At 46.9% G+C, this 22,693-nt stretch overlaps 1 protein-coding gene across 3 annotated transcripts in view; it reads left to right on the top strand.

The window, feature by feature from the left end:
• The first annotated feature begins 18,160 nt into the window (after positions 1 to 18,160).
• The window catches only part of SPACA6 (sperm acrosome associated 6), a 16,512-nt gene continuing 11,979 nt past the window's right edge, over positions 18,161 to 22,693 (top strand). The window contains exon 1 of one of the 3 annotated variants that reach the window (XM_032264637.1): positions 18,161 to 18,355. In XM_032264637.1, coding sequence (XP_032120528.1) covers positions 18,265 to 18,355 — 91 coding nt within the window. In that variant the 5' untranslated portion in view covers positions 18,161 to 18,264. Of the gene's footprint in view, positions 18,356 to 22,225; positions 22,440 to 22,693 lie in introns of those variants that run through there. The other 2 variants (XM_032264636.1, XM_032264638.1) reach the window with 2 other exon arrangements.

Below are 22,693 nucleotides of genomic sequence, written 5' to 3'. Positions count from 1 at the left end.
ATAACTAATGAGTACTAGGCTTAATACCTGGGTGATGAAGTAATCTGTACAACAAACCTCCAGGACACAAGCTTACCTGTACAACAAACCTGCACGTGTACCCCAAACTTAAAATAAAAGCTTAAAAAAAAGTATATTCAATGGTTGAGATTTAACACAATTAATAGTTTTACTGTTTCATCAAGTGCAATCTCAAATAAGCTGGAATTTTCTTACCTGTGAGTGTGAGGTGATAAAGACTGCAACTTCCAGCACAATTTAATGCTACTACCTGGCTTCCTGCGAAGGCTGCAGACTTTCCATGTACCATTGCCTTTGCAGCAGCAACGTAATGTCAACACAGTGAAAAAAGCAAATAACATCTTTGTATTATTACTCAAATGGTTTTGACCTTGAAGATGCCCCCTGAAACAATCTTGGGATCTCCTAGAACCCTGTCTTTAGAGTATGCATCTTAGTGGAATTTCTGTAGGTATGCGTGTATGTCTGTGTACAGATGCTCCTTAACTTATGGTGGAGTTTCATCCCGATAAATCTGACATAAACTGAAAATGTCATAAGCCACAAGTAATTTTTTACTTAACAATATTTTCCATTTATGATTGGATTATATTAAGTGTGTACTCGGTATACTGAGTACTAAATGTGTATGGCTTTTGCACTATCATAAAGATGAAAAATTCTAAGTTGAACCATCATAGTCAGGGATGGTCTGTGAGTGTGTGTATATATGTCCTACTTCAGTAGATAAAGCTAAATAATTTTCCAAAATAATTGCATGAACTTACACTCCCCAAAGTGTACAATATGAGAGTTACTATTACCCCACATTCTTGCCAAACCCTTAGTACTTTCCATTTTTAGCAATCTGATGAATCTGTAGTGCTACCCACTATGATATTGATTGGTTTCTACTTCTAAAGAGGTCAAGGACCTTTTCTTATACAATTGGAGTTCATTGGATTTTCTTCTTGTAAAATCACTTTTGAAGTCATTGCTCAATTTTGCCATTGGATCGCCTGATTTTTTTTTTTCTAACTGGATTTGTATCTTCCTCAGTTGATGAGAATTGTTTTGGATGAAGATAGAATTTCATCAGACTCATTTCTCCCTTCACTGGGATAGTCATAGTATGTTTTTTCTTGTATTTGTGCTTGGGATCAATACACTAAGTGAGTTTCTAATGTTGAACCGCCCTTGCATTGCTGACATAAACACACAGGCTATGATGCATTATCATTTTTATGTCTAGTTCTATTTAATTTGCAAGTTTGGCTAAATATTTGTGCCGCTATATGCCTAATTCAGATTTGCCCATACTTTCATTTGTTCATATTGTTGAGTTTGAGTATGAATTTTATAATTAGCCAAGTAAATAAGCAAGAGTTTGAATAGGAATAGAATCCTTTCTTCCTTAAGTTTTGGTACAGTTTGCTGGTAGACCTAAAGTTTAGCCATCTTGACCTAAAGTTTGCTTTGTGGGATGATTTTTACTACTGAGTCTTCTGAATAGTTTTAGAACTATTCAGGTTTTCTACTTATTTTCTGAGGCTGTTATACTAAATTAAATATTTTTATTCATTTATCCATTTAATCTAAGTGTCAAAGTATGTGAAATTGTTCAAAATATTATCTTATTTTCTCAATGTCTGCAACGTCAGTGGTTATGTCCTTTTTTTTTCTGACGTTAGTTATGTACGTCTTCTCCGTTTTCATTGTTGCTACACTCCCCAGAGGCTTATCAATTTTATTACTTTTTCACTGAACAAGTTAGGGCTTTGTTGATTCTATTGTATGCATTTCAAAACATGTATTATTTTCTACTTATTTTACTATTTTCTTATGTCTACTTTCCTGATTTTTTTTTAATCTCTTGAGAAGAAAGACTGAATTCAGTTTATCTTATTTCAATTCCAGTAATGTGATTATCAGCTATTCATATCTATCTTACTCCATTTAGTCCTCCGAAAAAAGCAATACCTGATGATGGATCATTTACACAGAAAAGACATTTATTTGGCTCACAGTGCTGCAGGCTGTATATGAAGCAGGAAACCAGCATCTGGTTCTGGTGAGGCCTCAGGCAGCTTCTACTCATGGAAGGAGGTAAAGGGGAGCCCCATGTGCAGAGATTACATGAGGAGAGAGGAAGCAAGAGATAGAGACAGTGGAGGTGCCAGGTTCTTTTTTAACAACAGCTCTTGTAAGAACTAATCGAGCAAGAACTCACTCACTACCATGAGGACAGCACCAAGCCATTCATGAGGGACCCACTCCCATAACCCGAACATCTCCATTAGGTTCCATCTCCAACACTGGGGATAAAATTTTAACTTAAGATTTGGAGTGGTCAAATAGCCAAATATCTCTCTAAATATTTTCTAATTTCCAACCTGACTGCTGACCCATGGATTGCTTAGAAGTGACTTCTTAATTTTCAAGTTTTCAAGAGTTCAATAATATTTTTCTTTCAGATCTCCATCTTGACAGCAAAGTGATTAGAAAATATAATTTTTGTGATATGAATCTCTTAAGCTGTGTTGAGATGTTTCTTAATGGCTCAGTCTCTGATCAAGTTTTATAAACATTCTGTGTGTGCTTTAATAATGAATGTATTGTTGCTGTTGAGAGCATAGTTATGACTTTTGCTTAAGTCAATTTGTTAATGATGTTAATGATGTTGTGTAGATTTTCGATATCCTCCCTGACTTTTTTCATCTAATTTACTCATTAATGAAAGAGATATGTTAAAAATCTCCCACTCTCATTATGAATTTGTACTTTTTCTGTAGTTCTGACAACTTTGGATTTATATATTTTGAGGTTGCCTTATTTAGTGTATACTAATTCTGTTTTTTAAATATTCTGACGAAACTGTTATCATTGTGATATGATCTTCATTACTGGTAAGTATTTTGCCTAAACACTTTACCTAGATAAAGTTTATTTTAGCTGATGTGAATATATCTACCCGGGTTTCTTTTGGTGAGTACTTGCTGCATCATATACCCATTTTCATCTTTTTTTCTCTGATATTCTTGTACCATTATGTTTTAGATGTGCTTGTAAATAGCATAAAGCTGGATATCTTTTTGGCCCAGTTTAGCAAACTGATTTTAACTGAAGCCTTACATTACATTTAATGCAATTACCAATACATTTAGTTTTGAGTCTACCGTTTTTGTGCCTTTTTGTGTTCTGCCTTGTTTGGTTTTGTATCGTTTTTCCTTTTTTTGCCTTTTCATTGGTTCCTTTTTTCTTCTTTCTGGCCTATGTTTGGACTGCTGGAGTAATTTTTATTCTTCTTAATCCCTTTATTTTCCACTAGCTTAGAAGTTTTACTCTCTATTGCTAGTTTTACTATTCTTTCAAAATGATAAAATACACAGTTAATAAAATCTAAAGACAGTGAACTTTAAAGCTTCCACAACTTAAGATAGGACATTAGAACCCTTTACTCAATTTGCACATCTCCAATACAACTACTATTTTCTTATTTTATATGTGTCTTATATTTACGCCTCCCACTTATTTTTGTTGTGTTATGGTTACTCAAATTATTACCAACGGCGAAATAACAGAGAGTGCAGGTGGAGGGCAAAGCGTTGGGAGATTAAGTGGCACGCAGTCACCTTGTGAGAAAGGTTATTATGAAGGCTGTGTGGCAGACAGGCTGCCTCTGACCAACTCGAAGACCAAACAAAAAAGGAGAAGATCAACGAGTCCTTGCATGATGCATGTTAGAAACATCCGAAAGCATCCATGGCTACCTTAAAAGAATCACTTATTTTTGTTACCTGCCAGGTAAATGCACAACCCCTCCAGGTCCCACACATTGAACAAGAAAATAATTTTAAGGCCAATAAAGTACAATGGTTGGCCTCATTACCCAGAAGCAGGTGATTTGATATATGAATGGATGACTTACGGAAGGCAAGTCACAGTGCCATCTGGAGGTGAACATTTGGTGAGGTCAGGTGAGGTGCTATTGAACAGTATTTGCCTTAAACCAGCACCAATATACAGTGCCATTTCTCCCAGAGCCAGAAAACACAGTGTAAAAACCAGGAAGTGGAGGGAGGACTGGCCCCTCTACCTATTCCATCTAATCACACATATATGCAATTTTTGCCTCCTAAACTTGCAACCTCGGAGTGGGTGGGTTTGAGAATCTCAGTGTCTCAAGGAGAAACACTTCCACTCAAGGACCCAGTTATGGTTTCAACTGGGAGCAGAGAATGCCTTTTGGCCATTTTGGGCAATTCATGATGCTAAACCATCAGGCAGAGAAGGAGGTACTTTTACTAAGCTAGTAAAGGTATCAATTGATCCAATTATTGGGAGAAAAATGTGTCGTTGCTATATAGTGCTATCAAGAAGAATCAGGAGTGGAACCCTGACTATTCAGTGGGGAACCTCTTCATACTCTAAGTCCAGAATAATGGTCAATGGATAACTCCAGCAATGCAATACAGAGGAAGCATTAATGATTTGGATCCTTTGGGTCAGCCCACCAGGTAAAAAATTCCAAGGAACCAAAGTGCTGGAAGAAGGTAAGAGGGACATAAAATGGTTATCAATTTAGGCTTTATGACCAGCCGTAGAAGCATGAACTGCAGCTGTTATGTTTTGTGGTAATTAATCGTTTCTTTCCCGCCTCAATTTCATCCTGATATCTTACATGAAGAGCACTTTTCATGGCTGTTGTTATAATTTCAGTTTCAGAAGTATAACTGGAATGACCTCCCTCTGCAGTGACAGGAGAACTAATACTGGGTGTCTCTGTGTTAAAGATGTGAGCTTATTCATCCAAACAAAAGAACATAATGGTGCTCATCGGCAAGAGGGATGACCTGTGCCTCTCCAGAACCATTATTCACTCATCTCTGCTCATTTCCGTGCACTGGGAGGCTGACCTCTCAGGACCGCATCATCAGCTTCTCCTTGCTAGTGGGAGGCACTGGCCAGAGAGTGAAGGGTGGGAGAAAAGATGTCAGGGTTTTTATTCCTCCTGTTCCCTCCCCACAGTTCTGGCAGTGGCTGCATCCCCCTGTGCCACCAATCCTACAAGGCAGCCCATCCTCCAAGGATACTGCCCTTGACCCACCAGGTCTAGGTTGGTACCAGCTTCCCACGGCTGCTTGTCCTTGGATGCTGTCCTATCCCTTTTTAGACCTCTTTGTTTTTTGTTTGTTTTGTTTTCATTTTTTTAATTGCACTTTAAGATCTGGGGTACATGTGCAATCACGTTTGTTACATAGGTATACTGGTGCCATGTGGTGGTTTGCCGCATTCATTGCCCCTTCATCTACATTAGGTATTTCTCCTAATGCTATCCCTCTCCAATGCCCCCACTCCCTGCTATTCCTCCCCTAGACCCCGACCATCCAGGCCCCGGTGTGTGATGTTCCCTTCCCTGTGTCCATGTATTCTCATTGTTCAACACCCACTTATGAGTGAGAACACGTGGCGTTTGGTTTTCTGTTCTTGTGTCAGTTTGCTGAGAATGATGGTTTCCAGTTTCATGCATGGACTTCTTACTCCTGTCTACATCTCTGTTTAGTGCCTTCATTAGCCTACGTTTATTTATTTCTTTGGAGACGGAGTCTGGCTCTGTCGCCCAGGCTAAAATGCAGTGACACGATCTCAGCTTACTGCAACCTCCACCTCCCGGGATCAAACGATTCTCCTGCCTCAGCTGGGACTACAGGCATGTGCCACCGGGCCTTTTTGTATTTTTAGTACATGTTGGCCAGGCTGGTCTAGAACTCCTGATCTCAGGTGATCCACCTGCCTTGGTCTCCCAAAATGCTGGAATTACAGACATGAGCCACCATGTCCAGCCAAGTCTGTGTTTAACTGGGCTCTTGAATGAGTCGCCAGTTTCCTGCTCAAATCCCAATGGATACACCCATATATTTATCGCCTGCTTCCTCCTCGTACCTCAGACCATCCACCTGGGTACATTTGCATTCTACGATCAAAGTGCCTTCCCTGAAAGGAGCCTTTCAGTTTGCTTTTGCCATATGCCATAGTACCACTTTGGTGCCCCTTTTACTTTTGTTCCCTCATCTCAGGAGACTGCTGAAAACTACAGCTCATTTTTACAGTCAGAGTAAGCCTATGCTCATCAGTCAACAGCAGGTGTGAATGCTCTGGTTACTTCTTGGAGTTCTCACTTTCTAAGTTTTAGCTAGGAAATCCCTCACTAGACGGTCCTTCTGTTATTTCATAAAGGCGGTTGTGAGTATTTTATCCCACGCTTTGAACTACTTTCAGCAGAGGAGTTGATCCACATAGCCTGGCCTGCCATTCCCCAAAGCGAGAAAGTTCTGTTCTCTCTTATTTTTTTTTTTTTCTCTAAGATTTTTGCCTTTGCTTGCTATTTCACACAGGCTCTTGGGAAGAATCTCTCCTTAAATCTTGGATGAGAAATATGACAATAGAGAAAGACAATTCACTTTCAAGATATCAAACTACTATTAATATAACAAACAAAAAAGTATTAATATTAACCATCTATTATTACATAGGGAATTATCCCAAAACTGAGCATCTTAAAACAACACACGCTATCTTACAGTTTCGGTGGGTCAGGAATCTGAGCACAGCTTAGCTTGGTACTTGGCTTATAGTTTTTCACTACTGGGCTGAAATCAAGGTATTGGCTCAGGGTCTTCATTCTCCTCTGAAGGCTCTACTGGGGAACGACCCACTTCCAAGTTTATTCATTGGCTTTCAGCAACATGCAGTTCCTCATAGGGTATTGGAATGACAGCCTCAGTTCCTTTCTAGCTGTTGGCAGGGGCTTCCCTCAGTTCCTTGTCTCATGGGTCTCTCAAAAGTGGCAGCTCACAACATAGCCACTTACTTTATTAATATATGAAAATCAGAAAGGCATGCAGAGAGTGTGCTAGCAAGACAGAAGTCACACAGTTTTTTGTAATCTAATATTGGAAATGACATTCCATTGCTTTTGCCATACACCATTGGTTATAAGTAAGTCACTAAGTTGAGCCCATACTTGAGGGGAGAAGGTTACATAAAGACAGGAATATCAGGAAGTAGAGATCATTGGAAGCTATTTTGAAAGGCTGACAATCCCACAAAAATAATTTCTGAATTTCCATCTGTATCTCGGCATTCAATAGCCATGCACCTATTTCTGCGCATTGACAGGGGCAAAACATTTACAGCATGTATCAATACTTCAGCTCTCAAAGCTCCTTCGTTTGGTTATTTCTTCAGTAGGTTCATCAAATAAACCACATTTTTTCAAGCAACCCTCAGTTATCAGTACGTCCTTCTAAGTGGATATTGTAATCTTCCGAGTACAGTATCGCCTTTTTGTTTAAGTATCTCTTAGAGCATGGAGGAGCTGCTCTGTCATCCTGTTTAAAAACCTCATAGGAATGCAATTCCAAGATCTCTTGTATGTCATGAGTTTGATTTTGGCTGAAGAATTATGAAAGTGTGGCCCAACCATCTTTCTGCTTATGGATGGCAATTCTATTATCTGATACCGAGCTCTAATTATTCCTGGTCACACAATTGAAGGTGTGAGGAAATAGTATACTTCTAATTTCTAATTCACTCATAGCCTTTGCCATTTTTGTTCCATTATCAACAACTGATTTTTTTCATATGACTACATTCCATAAGTTATATTCCACTATGTTATTATCTATGTGTAAGACCAAGAAATCTCTCTACCACCAAGTAGAAATATGGTGAAATTCATCATAAATCAAGTAGAAGATACCTGATTGTTTCTCTATGTCCAAATATTCAATTATAAGATATAGAAGTAGTACATAAAATAATTTTGTGCACAGCTTAATATAATTTGGAATAACTTTTCAAAACATATTTTCTAGAAAGAACTTTTAAAATCATAGTTTTAGTAAATTTTGAAAATCCATCTTCTACTTCAAAAAAATGGTTGACAGTGTTATGCAATCAATTCTACAGCTTTAAGATTTCACCTTCACTAACTCAAAACTATAAAGAATCTTTTTAAAGTATGCTTATAAAATCTGCTGTTTTGAAGTTTGATTAGTGAGAACAAAATGTGTTTGGGTAATCTCATTTCGATCACTTTTCTATTTTTTTTTTTTTTTCATGCTCTTTGGACCCATCATGATGTCTGGATCAAAGATGATTTAGCACAGAAGTTGTTACACATGATTTTAGAAAGTTTTATCTCCACTTCAATAAATTTAAGTAAGCAAAATTGTCGATCTTTTTGAAATTCATCCTCACAAATGGGAGCAATTTTCAGATAACACTTTTTCTAAAAAGGATACATGGCCTAAATGTAAATAAATAACTAAAAAACATCAAAGAGAGTCAATAAAGTTTATCTTTGTTAATAATATGAGTGATAGAATACCAAACAGCTCTACAAAGAAGGCTGCCTATCACAAAAATTATCTCTGGATTTTCATGGAATCTAATCTTTGCTGTTCTGACTCATGTTGTGATTGATATTTTTACAATCAGTTGCCAGTTCAAAGAGGAGACAATATTCTTTCAAATGGCATTTAACTAAAGCACCCTTAATCTTCATACCAACACTCAGTCTGTTTCCTGAGTTGTATAATTATGTGGAAGTTCTCAGTAATTTTTTGGGGGCCTCAAAGGTATGGTGTAATGGATAGAGTGCACCCCCAGGACTGAAGCACTGGTTCATCCCAGCTGCTTGGAATGTTGATGGCAGACAGCTGGCAGCCAAGTTCTTCCTAGTAAGGATTGTCTTCGGAGTAAGAGAGCTGCCTCACCCTTATTCTGAAGTCACAACTCCTTCCTAGGTCAGCTCACATCCAATGATTGCTCTATTAGATTAGCATAAACAGGGGGCCATGAGCCAAAGATTTTCTCCATGCTTTGAGTTCCTTACCTAATAAACCGCAACCTTAGAATGTAAACAAATCAAAATCTAACTTAGTAGTATACTTTTTGTAACAAATAGCAAGGTTTCAGCCAGTCATATACAGCCAAGCTTCAACCAATCACAGGCAGGTAACTGATCATATCCGTGCCCAAATAAAGCAAATGCCTAGCTGTAGCCAATCAGATGATTTATCTACCTTGCTTCTGTGTTCAGCTTGTAAAAGCTCACTGCTCTTCTGGGTCTGAGTGTTGCCCTACTCATGAATTGTTCTCTACTCAAATAAACTCTGCTAAATTTAATTTGAAGTTTTTCTTTTAACAGGTCTGTCAGTGGTATAAAGGCCCAGTCCCCTTTCCCCAATGCAGGACATCTCTGTGGAGCCGTCTAGCTGCAGAGCTTCCTGTAGGATTGGCTGGGGCTTTTGTTATGACTGCATAGTAGTTCAACTTCTCTCACTGCCTAATCCTACTTTCTCACTCCCCTACAAGTGTGAATCCTGAGAGTACCCTCAATTAATTTCCTGAACTCTAACCTCTGTTTCACAGTTTCCTGAAGAATCATTTGTACCTTATAGGCAGATGGTGATTAATAATAATCACCATTATTTATTTCAGCCTCTGACTCCTGTAATTATATAATTACACACATATTTATACTTTGACTGATAAAAATTTAACTTTGAACACACACACAATTTTCACTCCAAGCTTAGAATGCCTTTTTTTTTTTTTTGAGATGGAGTCTTGCTCTGTTGCCCAGGCTGGAGTTCAGTGGCATGATCTCAGCTCACTGCAACTTCTGCTTCCTGGGTTCAAGCAATTCTCCTTCCTCAGCCTCCCAAGTAGCTGTGATTACAGGTGCACACCACCACGCTCGGCTAATTTTGTATTTTTAGTAGAGACAGGGTTTCACCATTTTGGTCAGGATGGTCTCAAACTCCTGACCTCGTGATCCGCCCACCTCAGCCTCACAAAGTGCTGGGATTACAGGCGTGAGCCACCACGCCTGGCCATTAGAATGCTTAAATTTGAAAGTGACTATTAAAATTTTAAGATTAGATAGGAACATGATCTGTTCATATTCCTAATGTCATTGCACTAGTTAGAGATGGTGGTAACCCAATCTATCATGTATTTATTTTGACCACGCAAGTTCAGAGATGCCAGAAATGACCTTCAAATTCGCATACAGTGGTTCAAACTCCAAAAGACTGAGGTGAGATCAAAGTCAAACAGAAAAATTCAAATATTGAGGCTGAAGCTGAATTTTAATGCAACCCAAGTGTGTGTGTAGTATGTTTACTTAAGCATGAAGTAAAGAATGGCAAGATATGCAGATAAACATGGATACTGGTTTATCTAGAGCTGTCATAACAAAGTATTCTAAACCGAGCAGCTTAAAGTGACAGAAACCGTCTGGGTGTGGTGTCTCATGCCTGTAATCCCAGCACTTTGGGAGACTGACGGCGGGCAGATCACTTGAGGACAGGCGTTCCAGACCAGCCTAGCCAACATGGTGAGATCCCGTCTCTACTATAAATACAAAAATTAGCTGGGCGTGGTGGCAGATGCCTGTAGTCCCAGCTACTTAGGAGCCTGACACAAGAGAATCAATTGAGCCCTGGGGGCGTGGAGACTTCATTGAGCCAAGATCATGTCACTGCACTCCAGCCTGAGTGACAGAGGGAGACTCCATCTCAAAACAAACAAAAACAGAAATGTATTCTCTCACAGATGTGGAGGCTAGAAGTTGGAAATCAAGGTATCAGCAGGACCATGCCTCCTCTGTAGGTTCCTTCATTTCTTGTTCTAGTTTCTGGTGGTTGCCAGCCATCCTTGGTGTTTTTTGGCTCGCATCTCTGCCTCCATCATCACATGGTCTTCTTCCCAAGTACCTTCTCTGCATCTTCAAACATCTCTCTCTTTACCAGGTTACCAGTTACTGGATTTAGGGCCCACTCTAATCTGGTAGGCCTTCATTTTAACTTCATTACATCTATAAAGGCCCTCAAAGAAGGTCACATTCACAGGTACTGGGGATTTGGACTTTAACATATTTTTGGGGAGGGGGACGCAATGTAACTCACAACAGATACGACATATAACTTTGGGAGGAGAAGCACCTGGTGAATGGATAGGAAGAGAGGAGTCAATTAAGGTCAGCAAAGAAAACAGAAATGATGATGGGAAAGAATGCAAAAAAAATCTTCATAAGGATGAATTGCCCTGTTAATATAAAATTCTGTACATGTGTATGAAGAAATTAGAATAAAGAGCCAGCTCTGTGTTAATTTGTAGGGATAACATATGATAATTCTTTTATATGGCTTGCCGTGTGCCAGGCACTGTTATAAGCCCTTCCTATCCATTAGCTCCTTTAATCCTTATGTCTCAACCCATGACATAGGTGCTAGTATTACTACACCCATTTTACTGATGACAAAACTGAGACATAGCTAGTAAAATGGCTGAGCCAGGATTCAAATCTGGGCGGTCTGGCCTCAGAATCTGTGCTCTTAATTACCTTGCTATATATAGTATCATTCTGTTCCTCAAAAACTAAAACAATATACGCATGTACACAGATAAACATGGATACTATACTGGTTTTCTAGAGCTGTCATAATAAAGTATCATAAACTGAGCAGCTTAAAATGACAGAAACTGTCCAGGCGCAGTGTCTCATGCCCGTAATCCCAGCACTTTGGGAGACTGAGGGCTGGCAGATCACTTGAGGCCGGGCATTCGAGACCAGCCTAGTCAACATGGTGAGATCCCATCTCTACTATAAATATATGTATTTATATTTTAGAAGACATAAAATTAAAGTATCAAGATCAAAAATAAAATCTTGGATTCCAATCAGCTCTGTCCGGGCTCACAGATGAATGAATGGCAGATATTCTGGTTGGCCTATATTGTGTCATATACCCAGATGCCCAGACTAAGTTTTTTGGGGGGAGTAGGAGGGGCATTAGTGCTTGGACATTCTTGTCAGAGTCACATGGAGTGGGTTACTCAAAGGAAAGAGAGGATCTTTTACCGGAGGTAGGAGAAGGAGATGGCAGCTGATGGGCTTTCAAAAACTATAACTAGTTCCGTCTCCTTGAACCTCAGTGTAACCTTACCTACCTTTTGCTTAGATGTAAACAGCAGAGCAGCTGAAGGTCCTTCACTCATCAAAGGGAAGGTATGGCCCAAGGCAAAGAGAAACACTGCAGGGAAACCCTCCCAAAAACATCACACCCATTTTCCCAAGCCCTTTGTTCAGAATATAATGAATTGTGGGAATAAGATCTGTGTTTCCCCACTTCCCCCCAAGACCCAACAAAAACGGGGACCCTGTCTCCACTTCCTACAAGTCCACCAGGGACAAGTTACCATTTGCGGTTATTTAATGGTGTAACGGGGAAATCTGTTGCATTTAATTCAGGAGTGTCCAAGCTTTTGGCTTCCCTGGGCCACATTGGAAGAAGAATTGTCCTGGGCTGCACAAAAAATACATTAACACTAATGATAGCTGATGAGCTAAAAAAATAAAAATAAAAATAAATTGTAAAAAACCCTGATAATCTTTTAAGAAAGTTTACAAATGTGTGTTGGGCCACATTCAAAGCCATCCTGGGCCACATGAGGCCCATGGGCTGTGGGTTGGACAAACTTGATTTAGATCATCTCGTGATTTTAGCCTCTGCCAGTGTGGGGATTATCCCACCTGTAGGGATTATGTGGTGCTCTAGGATTATGTTGGGTTTGGGGGTGAACCCCCAACATGGAAGGATTCTCTGGTGGTGCTATGAGATTATGTTGGTTTTAGGGTTGATCCCTCACATGGAAGGATTCTCTGCTACGCTGATGTTCCTCATGACCTGGTCCCGCCTGTTCTATAGTATTAATGTGTGAGTCCTTGACTCAGACCTGGTTCAAGGTAGGTAAAGATGTCTTCCTGTCTAGCAGTTCCTGTTTCAGGAACTTGGGATGACCTTGTGAAGGGCAGGAAGTTTCTCTTTTCCTTTGGAATGCTGGCCCAAGAAGTAATAACAGTGCAACTTGAGTGTCAGCAGTTGATGAGAATGGTGGCCCTGCGTCTAAGAAGTACGAGAATTGCCGGGCGCGGTGGCTCAAGCCTGTAATCCCAGCACTTTGGGAGGCCGAGGCGGGTGGATCACGAGGTCAGGAGATCAAGAACATCCTTGTCAACATGGTGAAACCCCGTCTCTACTAAAACTACAAAAAATTAGCTGGGCATGGTGGTGCGTGCCTGTAATCCCAGCTACTCAGGAGGCTGAGGCAGGAGAATTGCCTGAACCCAGGAGGCGGAGGTTGCGGTGAGCCGAGATCGCGCCATTGCACTCCAGCCTGGGTAACAAGAGCGAAACTCCGCCTCAAAAAAAAAAAAAAAAAAAAAGAAGTATGAGAATTACAATATCGGGTAGCAGAGACTGACAAGGATGGTGGTACAGGTTGAGCATCCCTTATCCAAAATACTTGAGACAGAAAGAGTTTCAAGTTTCATTTCTTTTTTGTATTTTGTAATATTTTCATATATATAAAATCATATATATATTTTGAAATCATTCATATATATATTTTCATATATATAAAATATTTTCATATAAGTAAAATTTTCATATATTTGGGGGATGAGACCCAAGTCCAAACACAGAAGTCATTGTTTTCACTTCATTTATATATGCCTTCCACACATAGCCTGAAGATAATTTTATATAATATTTTCGTGCATGAAACAAAATTTTTTGTTTGTTTGTCTGAAGACAGGATCTCACTGTGTCACCCAGGCTGGAGTGCAGTGGCACCGTCACAGCTCACTGCAGCCTTGACCTCCTGGCTCAAGCAATCCTGCCACCTCAGCCTCCCTAGTAGCTGGGACAACAGGCATGCATCACCATGCCTGGCTAAGTTTAGAACTTTTTATTGTAGAGATGGGACCACACTATGTTCCTCAAGCTGGTCTCAAATTCTGGGCTCAAGTGATCCTCCTGCCTCAGCCTCCCAAAGGGCTGGATTACAGGTATGAGCCATTGTCCCCAGCCCCATGAAACAAAGTTTTGACTGCAATCCACCGCATGAGATCAAGTGATGGACTGAAATTTTTCACTTCTGGCATCATGTTGGTGGTCAAAAAGTTTTTGATTTTGGAGATTCAGATTGGCATTTCAGAGTCCAGATTTTTGGATTAGGGGTGCTCAACCTGTACTTGTGTGCCAATGTCTGATGAGAATGGTGGCCCCCTGTCTCAGGGAATGAAGGGAATGATGGATCCTGAGTCCTGGATATTTGTGGAAATTGCAATAGCTGAGTCTTATGTGCTGAGAGATTTAAAGCCCTGCATTTCAAAGAATGAAGGAATCAGTGGTCTCTATGACTTGCTAACTGATAAAAACAGAAAAGAGACCTTATGTTTCAGGAAGTAATGGGAATGACGGTCGCTCTTCCTGGGGGCTTAAACAAGTCCCAGCCTAATCCACAGGCCATTTATTATTCACTCATCCCTTCATTCATTCAGTGAGCAAACATTTTCCTGAGCCCCTGCTCTGAGCCATGCCTGGGTGGAGTGATATTGAGGACACAGAGATGAGTCAGACCCAGAGCATGCCCTCAGTAAATTCCCAAAGACAGACCCAGACACAGAAAATCACAACACAACAGGATCAGGGCCAGGACAAGGACTGTGATGCAGTTACTGTCCTAATCTGTCTACAGGGCATCCAAGGTGAACTCAGAGTGACAGTAACTCCAGATCCCAAGTGAAAGTGAGGGGTCTGACAAAGTTTTCTTCTTAGTCGTACAAGAATTTGCGTGCATGACAAGTTTAAATGTACCGAGTGTCAATCCTTAGAAATAGCACATTTTCAGCCGGGTGCCATGGCTCACACCTGTAATCCCAGCACTTTGGGAGGCCGAGGCAGGTGGATCACCTGCAGGTCAAGAGTTTGAGACCAGCCTGGCCAACGTGATGAAACCCCGTCTCTACTAAAAATACAAAAATTAACAGGGTGTGGTGGAAGGCACCTGTAATCCCAGCTACTCAGGAGGCTGAGGCAGGAGAATCACTTGAACCCAGGAGGTGGAGGTTGCAGTGAGCCGAGATTGTGCCATTGGACTCCAGCCTGGGGGACAAGAGCAAGACTTCATTTCACACACACACACACACACACACACACACACACACACACACACACAAAGGAATAGCATATTTTCCCAGAGCCAGCCTACCCCAAAGAAGGAGCCAGAGAGGCCTGGGTTTGAATCTCTGGCTCTATCCCATACTCTGTGAGCTTGGGCAACTCCCTATTCAGAACCACATCCTATTCAGTATTCCATTCTTACAACTGGGATAATAATCATTTCTAATAAGAAGGTTCCTGTGTAATCAGTCATATAATGTATAACAAATACTCAGTCCAGGAACTGGCTCCAAGTAGTCATTCAGTAAAGGGTATCTGGGGCAGGTGCAGTGGCTCACACCTCTAATCCCAGCACTTTGGAAGACTGAGGTGGGTAGATCACGAGGTCAAGTGATTGAGACCATCCTGGCCAACATGATGAAACTCCATTGCTACTAAAAATACCAAAAATAGCCGGGCACGGTGGCACATGCTTGTAGTCCCAGCCACTCAGGAGGCTGAGGCAGAAGAATTGGTTGAACCCAGGAGGCGGAGGTTGCAGTGAGCCAAGATCTTACCACTGCACTCCAGCCTGGAGCAAGACTCTGTCTCAAAATAAAATAAATAAATAAATAAATAAAATAAAGGGTCTCTGTTGTCATTACTATGATCCAATTGTTAGTAATTATCAACAAATTTTAAAGGATCTAGAAGTAAGCATTTATCTAATATCTGGGTTTAGATAAAAGCAATGGGCAAAATCACTTTAAAAATCAGCAAATTTGTACCAGGCATGGTGGCTCAGCCAAGGTGGGAGGATCAGTTGAGGTCAGAAGTTCAAGACCAGTCTGGCCAATATGCTGAAACCCCATCTCTACAAAATACACAAAAATTCGCCAGGCCTGGTGGTACACGCCTGTAGTCCCAGCTACTTGGGAGGTTGAGGTGGGAGAATGGCTTGAACCTGGGAGGCAGAAGTTGCAGTGAGCCTAGACCACACCACTGCACTCCAGCCTGGGCAACAGAGTGAGACTCTGTCTCAAAAATAAATAAATAAAAATAATAAAAATCAGCAAATTTGAATATGCATAAGCATTAGTTTCTTGACATTAAAAAACCTCCCAATCTCTCAATTAATACATTAGGAATAAATAGATGAATACAATGGAATATTATATAGCTATTAAAATGAAAGAGGAGGCTCTATAACCCTAGATATGGGAGGATCTTTCAGTATCGTGTTAAAAAAAAAAGCAAGGTGCAGAATAATGTGATCCCATCTGGGGACAGATAAGAGGAGGCCGGTATATACGTGCAGAGATGTACAAAATTCCTCTGGAAAGATACATAAGAAATTAGTAAATCTACGCTGCCCCCAGAGAGAACTGGGCGGCTAGAGGATAGGGCGGGAGGGAAACGCACTGTTGAAAGCCCAGCACCACGCACCCTGAATGTTTGCCCTAAGTGTCCCTGGCTCGCCAGGTCCACTGAGTTCTCAGACATCCACAGCAGCTCTCTCCTCTACCCTCTTCTTCCTCCTGGTTCCCCACTGGAAACAGGTTCTGCCCCATCCGTTCCTGGGCCAGACTCAGGGAGTTGCAGCTTTCCTACCTGTTCCCCTCCTCCCCCACACCACCCAGCAGTCTCCAGCCATCTCCAGCTCCTCACATTCTTGCCCCACCCCTTCCTTCTCTCCGAGGTCCTAGCCCCCAAACTGCAGGGAGGAGAGCCTCCTCCCTAGCCTCCACCAGTCTCTCCTCCTGCCGTCCACACACATCCCTCGGGAGGTCTGACTTTCAGATTTGACCCTGTCTCCACCTCTTGATCACGACCTTCCAGGGCCCCGTGTCACCCTCAGGAGGCTAAGTTCCCAGCGTGGCCTGCAACTCCCTGCGAAGCTGACCCCGCCCGCTGGCCCCAGCCTCATCTCCTGTGTTCCTTGGCTCCCGGCCTCGGAGGCTCTAGGCAGACTTAAGGGGCTTTGTTGTCCTCCCAGCATCTCCTTGGTTTCCTGCCTTCGGGCCTTCGCTTCAGCTGTACCCTCTGCCTGGAAGGCCTTCAGTGGAGGTCATGCCACAACCACGCCTTCTCTGGAGGTCCTCTCTGCCGGCTGCTGCTGCCAGGATTCCTCCCGCCCTGGGCTCTCACAGTCTCTGGCCTCTCCCTCTGCATACCCTGATCACCCGGGACTGGGACTGTCTGCAGCTGGCTCTGTGTCTTCCATCAGACTGTGAGCTCCATCTGCAAGGGCAGATTCGGGTCTGATTCACCTTTGAGTCCCCAGTGGGTGGGGGTGGGGGGTGGGGAGACCAAAGCCGGTGTGGGGGGGCGCGCTGGGAGGGCAGGAAGGGGGAGAAAGAGAAGGGCAGACCCTGACTGGTTGGGGGAGAGAGGGGAGGAGAAAGCCAGAGACAGGAAGGACAGAGACACAGAGATAGGCAGGGAGGGAGAGAAACAGAAAGAGAAAAGGGCAGAATAAATGGGAGACACAGAAGCACCACAGGCAGAGAACAGGATGGAGAGGGCGAAAGGAAGGACAGACGTGCAGAGACAGAAGGGAGGACAGACGGAAAGAGACAGAGAGGGGCAGCCAAAGCAACCAAGAATGACAGGAGCAGAGAGGAGGAGGGAAGGAGGGAGGAAGAGAGAGAAAGAGAGAGAGAGGGAGGGAGGGAGAGAGGGAGAGAGGGAGCGAGAGAGCACGCAGGGAGCGTGGAGGAGGAGGCGCAGGAGAGAAGAGGGAGGGAGGCCAGCGAGGGACAGGACAGGGCGGAGAGGCGGAGGGGACCTAGGGAAAGCCGGGAGGAGCGAGACCGGCCGAGGGAGGAGGGCGGGCGAGGCGGGAGCGCCGGCCGCCGCCGCCTCCCGGCCTCTTTTGTCCCTTCCCTCCTCTGCGTCAGGCTCCCCTGGCCCGGCCTCCCCCTCCCGCTCCCTCCCCCGCCCCGCTCCTCCTCCCCGGGGCTGGATGGAATTTTTTCCCCTGGACCGGAGCCAGCTCGGGGCAGGGCGGGTGGGAAGCCAGGCCGGACTGGGCAGGGCGGTGGGGAGGGGCCGGGGCGGGGGCCCCCTGGGGAGGGGGCTGGTCCGACGGCCGTGCCGCTGGCGGGGTCCGGGGAGGGGTAGCCCCGGACCTCAGAGCCGGGGAGGAGTCGCCGGCCAGAAGGAGTCGGGGAGAAGGGAAGGGGGATGGCGGGGACGGCGGGAGGAAGGGGAGCGGCCGCGGGGCGGCGGAGGCGGGGAGAGGATGGAGAGCGCTCGGCGGCGGTGGGGCCCGGCCTGCGGGCCCGGGGCGGCGGAGGAGACCCCGTTCCTGCGACGCGGGAGCCGCGGGAGCCGTGAGTCTGCGGAAAGGGAGGTGGCGGACTGGGGCCTGGACTCCCAGGTCCCTGAGGGAGGAACACCCAGGGGCCTGGATTTCTGGGTTCTTGGAGGGGGAGTTGGGGGTGGGGAGGTGGCTGGGCGCCCAGATTCCTGAATCCATGAAGGAGGGGGCTGGGACTTGGATTCCGGGGTCCACAAGCTGGAGAAGGCTGGGGACACCTCCTGGATTCAGGAGGGAGGACCGAGATGGGGGCTGGGGCGGGTAGGATCGTGGCTGGAGGAGACTAGGGGCGCGATGCCCGAGCCCTTGGGGAGGTGGAGGAAGATTTGTCTGGCTTTGGAGTGCCTGCGGCAGTGGAGGGGTTAACGTCTGGCTGGAGGGGAGGGGGAAGGGCAGGGATGGGGCTGCGGGGCTTTGAGGGGTCAAGGGTGAGCCGTGCCAATGGGAGGGGGCCGAGGAGGAGGGGCAGGTTGTCTGGGCTGCCAGACAGGCCAGGGTCAGCGGCGGGGGCAGGGGATGTCTGGAGGAGGAGAGGCCCAGCATCCATGCTCCCTCGGGGACCCGGGATTCCAAGTCCCAGACCCCTCCTCCCTCAGACCTGGGAGTCCACCACCCAGTCCCCCACCCAGTCCCCCACCCATTCCAAAATCCGAGCCCCCAGCCCCCTTTTTACAGGATCCAGGAGTCTGAGCCCCCAGTCTGTTCTCTCAGACCAGGGAATCCACACTCCAGCCCCTAACCCCTTTAAAACCCGAGTTGAGAACCTCAGCCCCTCCTCCCAAGGAGCGCGGCCCCCAACCCTCTGCTCCTTGGGAACCCAAGCGTCCAGGTTCCGGCATCTTTCCCCCTTTGAAGCCTGCAGTTCTGGGGTCCCCCAGGCCCCTCCTCTCCGGAACCCAGGAGTCCCCACCTCCCCTTTAGCCCCAGCTGGAGTCCAGCCCTCCAGGGGTTAAGGGGGCGGGGCCAGCTGGTTGCCATGGTGCCAGACTGTTTGGGTCTGCTCTCTGACCCTTGGGGGCTCCCCAGGGTCCGCAGAGAGGGGGAGGGGGACCTAGGCCTGGGGGAAGTCCAGAGCCTACCCCTTCCCCAAAGCCGGCCTCTGGGCCCAGGGAGTTCGCGTTTCCACCAACGCCTTGTCCAGTGACCTTGAACAAGTCCTGACCCCTCTCTGTCGGCCTCAGTTTCCCCAAGGAGACACTGACTGGCGGGCGGGGGAGATGCTGAGGTCCCGGGAATCTTGGAGATTCTCGGCTTCCCTTCTCCCCTCACCCCCCTCCTCAGGCCCCAGGCAGCCCCGGGGCATGCTGGGAACCCGGGCCTGGGCTCTGGGCCAGGTTGGTGGGGGGGGCAGCCTCCTCCCTTCCCCTTCCTCCCCACCTTGGCCTGACTCTCGCCCCCGCCTGAGGGTCTGGGAGGTTGGGAAGGAGGGAAGGGGGTAGAGAGCTGGGACCGTAGACCCGTCTCCGGCCCCCGCCTCCCCCTTTCCTTCTCCGCCCCTTTCCCGCCTCTTCTCCCCCTCCTCAGCAGGTCGCTACCCCAGCCCTGGGCCCCTTCTCAAACCACCCCCACCCCACCCCCAGCTCCAGACCTGGCTCGAGCTGCGAGGGGGAGGGAGAGAGGGAAGGAGAAAGAGAGAGAGAGAAGGGAGGGAGACCCGAAGGGAGAAGGGGGAGGGGAGGAAAGAGAGAGACCTAGGAGGGAGGACAGGAGAGGGAGAAGGAGGGAAAGGGAGAGAGACAGAGACGGAGGGAGAGCGGGGGACAGAGGTGAGAGATGGAGAGAGGGAAGGGGGGGAGAGGAAGTAAGGAGAGACGTCCGAAAAAAGGGGGTGGAGAAGGGTGAGAAGGAGAGGGAGACTGAGACAGGGCCCCAGAGAACGAGAGAGACAAAGAGGGGGAAGGGGAGAAGGGGAGGATGAAAGACAGGAGGAAGAGGAAGAGAAGGAGAAAGAGGGGGGAAAGGGAGGAAAACGGAGCGGGAGAGGAGAGAGGCGATGGGGAGAGAGAGAAGGAGCACAGAGCCAGGGAGGGATGCCTGATGCAGGAGGAGGAGGCTGGGAACCAGAGAAGGTGGAAAGAAAGAGGGAGAGAAAGAAAAAGGTAGGGCCGGAGAGACACAGACTGTGAGAAAGGAGCAGGAAGGTGCGGCTGGAGCAGGGGTAGCCAGAACCAGACGGCCCAGGAGGAGGAGCTGGGCAGGGGAGAGACCTCAGCTGGAGGGGCTCCGAGCCCAAGGTGGGGAGGCTGGGTGCTGCGTCCACTGCCCACCGCTGCTGGGAGGCTGACTTTGGGAGTCTCTTCCCCTGGCTGAGGCTCAGCGCCCTCCCCTGCCTCACCTGCTAAATGGGGATGCTGAGGGCAGCCCGATCTCTGGACTGGGAGGTGTCAGACAGAAGACGTGCTCTGGGCCTGGTATGGTGTCAGCGCTGGGGGACTGTGACTGTCATCCTTAGAACTGACCCAAAGAAGGGAGGAGAGAGGAAGCAAGTACCCAGGGAGGCTTGGGTGTTTGCTAGCCCCTGGGCATGGAGTCTGCAGACTGACCGGAGGGTAGGTAGGGCAGGTGTGCCCAAAGGGCCAAATTCCAAGACAGCTGAGGTTCCCTCTGAGCCAGCACCCCGGAGGCCAGGTGCTCTGTCAGGCCATGCCTTCCCCAGGAGGCCTGCCGGGCCAGTGGAGGAGGATCTGGGGGCTGGGACTCCTGCGTCTCTGGGGAGAAGGGGGCTGTGGATCTGGACCCAAGAGTCTGAGGGAGGAAGGGGCTGAGGGCTTGGATTCCAGGAACACTTGGGGAGAAAAGGGCCAGGGGGCCAGATTTCTGAGCCTCTTGTGAGGAAGGGGCTGGGGACCTGGACTTCTGGGTTCTTTAGGGAGGAGGGGGATGAGGGCCTTGACTCCAGGGTCCCTGATGAGGAAGGGGCTGAGGGCCTGGACTCCTGGGCTCCTTGGGGAGGAGGGGCCGGGGGCCCGGACTCCTGGGTCCTGGCACCCACCCGTAGAACCGACCTTGCGGGGCCTTCGCCGCACACAAGCTCGTGTCTGTGGGTCCGTGTCGGGGGCTCACCATCGCGGCTGGGGCCTCCCCGGCCCTCCCCCCCCCACTCCCCATCCTCCTGGTCCCTGTCTGTCCGCCTGCCGCGCCCCCCGGGCTGAGGTAGGAGGTTGTATAGTTGAGGAGGACACCCAAGGAGATCACTATACGACCTCCTAGCTTTCCCCAGGCTGCGCCCTGCACGGGACGGGGCCCGGCGGGGACCCACAGCCCCACTCAGGGACCCTGAGCCCCACTGGGCTGTCCCAGGGACCCTGGGAGGAGGAGCCGGGCTGTCTTTTCTGTCCTTGTCCCTGCACCCCTCCCTACCCTGAACTCTGTTTTACTTCTGTCTGTCTCTCCATCTCTGCTGTGTCTCTGTGGCTTCTGCGTCTCTTTCGCAGTGGATTCTCTGCCTTTCTCTCTCGTTCTGGCTTTTTAGGTCTCTGCCCCTCCCGACATCTTTCTGCATCTGTTTCTGTCCTTTTTGGTCTTTCTGTCTTCTGGCTTTCAGAATGTCTCTGTGCCCATCTCCATCTCTGACCCCCACCCCAGGGCCTGGGGCCACCACATACCATGTTGCCAGCCTCTGGGTCCCTGAGACCCTTTAACCTGTGAGGACATCCAGGGTCACAGGTGAGGTTCTTGGGAGCCTGGCGTCTGGCCCAACCACACACCTGGGGAATTGCTGGCCTGACCCGGGAGCCCTGACTCCTCATACCCTTCCTCCAGAGCATGACATTTGGCCACTAACTGAAAACTGACCTCTGACCCCAGACCACTGGCCCTTCCCCCGCCCTGTGGCGACCTCATAAAGGTTACTAGCTTCTCCCCTGGCCTTGAGACCCACAGGATGGCCTTCCTGGCCCTGGCCAGTGCGGTCCTGTCTGCCCTGCTGGCTCTGGCTGTCTTCAGGGTGCCCGCCTGGGCCTGTCTCCTCTGCTTCACAACCTACTCCGAGCGCTTCCGCCTCTGCCAGATGTTTGTGGGGATGCAGAGCCCCAAGCTTAAAAAGTGTGAGGAGGCCTTCACGGCCGCCTTTCAGGGCCTCTCTGACGCCGAAATCAGTGAGGAGACCATCCACCTTCATCAGTGTCCTGGGGAGGGTACAGAGGGAGGGGCAGGAGAGGCCCAGAGGGTCAGGCTGAGGGATAGACAGAGAGAAATAGTCACAGGCGAAAGGCTCAAAGACCATGAGAACAACAGAGGCTAGGGACAGAGAAACACAGACAAGGGAGGACAGCAGGGCAGAGACTCAGAGAGGGGAGGATGGAGGCTCAGACAGGGAAGGATGGAGACTCAGAGACAGGGGAGGATGGAG

Source organism: Sapajus apella, unplaced genomic scaffold (assembly GCF_009761245.1).
Source record: "Sapajus apella isolate SASKATOON/1434 unplaced genomic scaffold, GSC_monkey_1.0 scaffold144, whole genome shotgun sequence".
NCBI lineage: Eukaryota > Metazoa > Chordata > Mammalia > Primates > Cebidae > Sapajus > Sapajus apella.
Note: the sequence above shows the minus strand (reverse complement) of the source record. Positions and strands in the feature narration are given on the sequence as shown.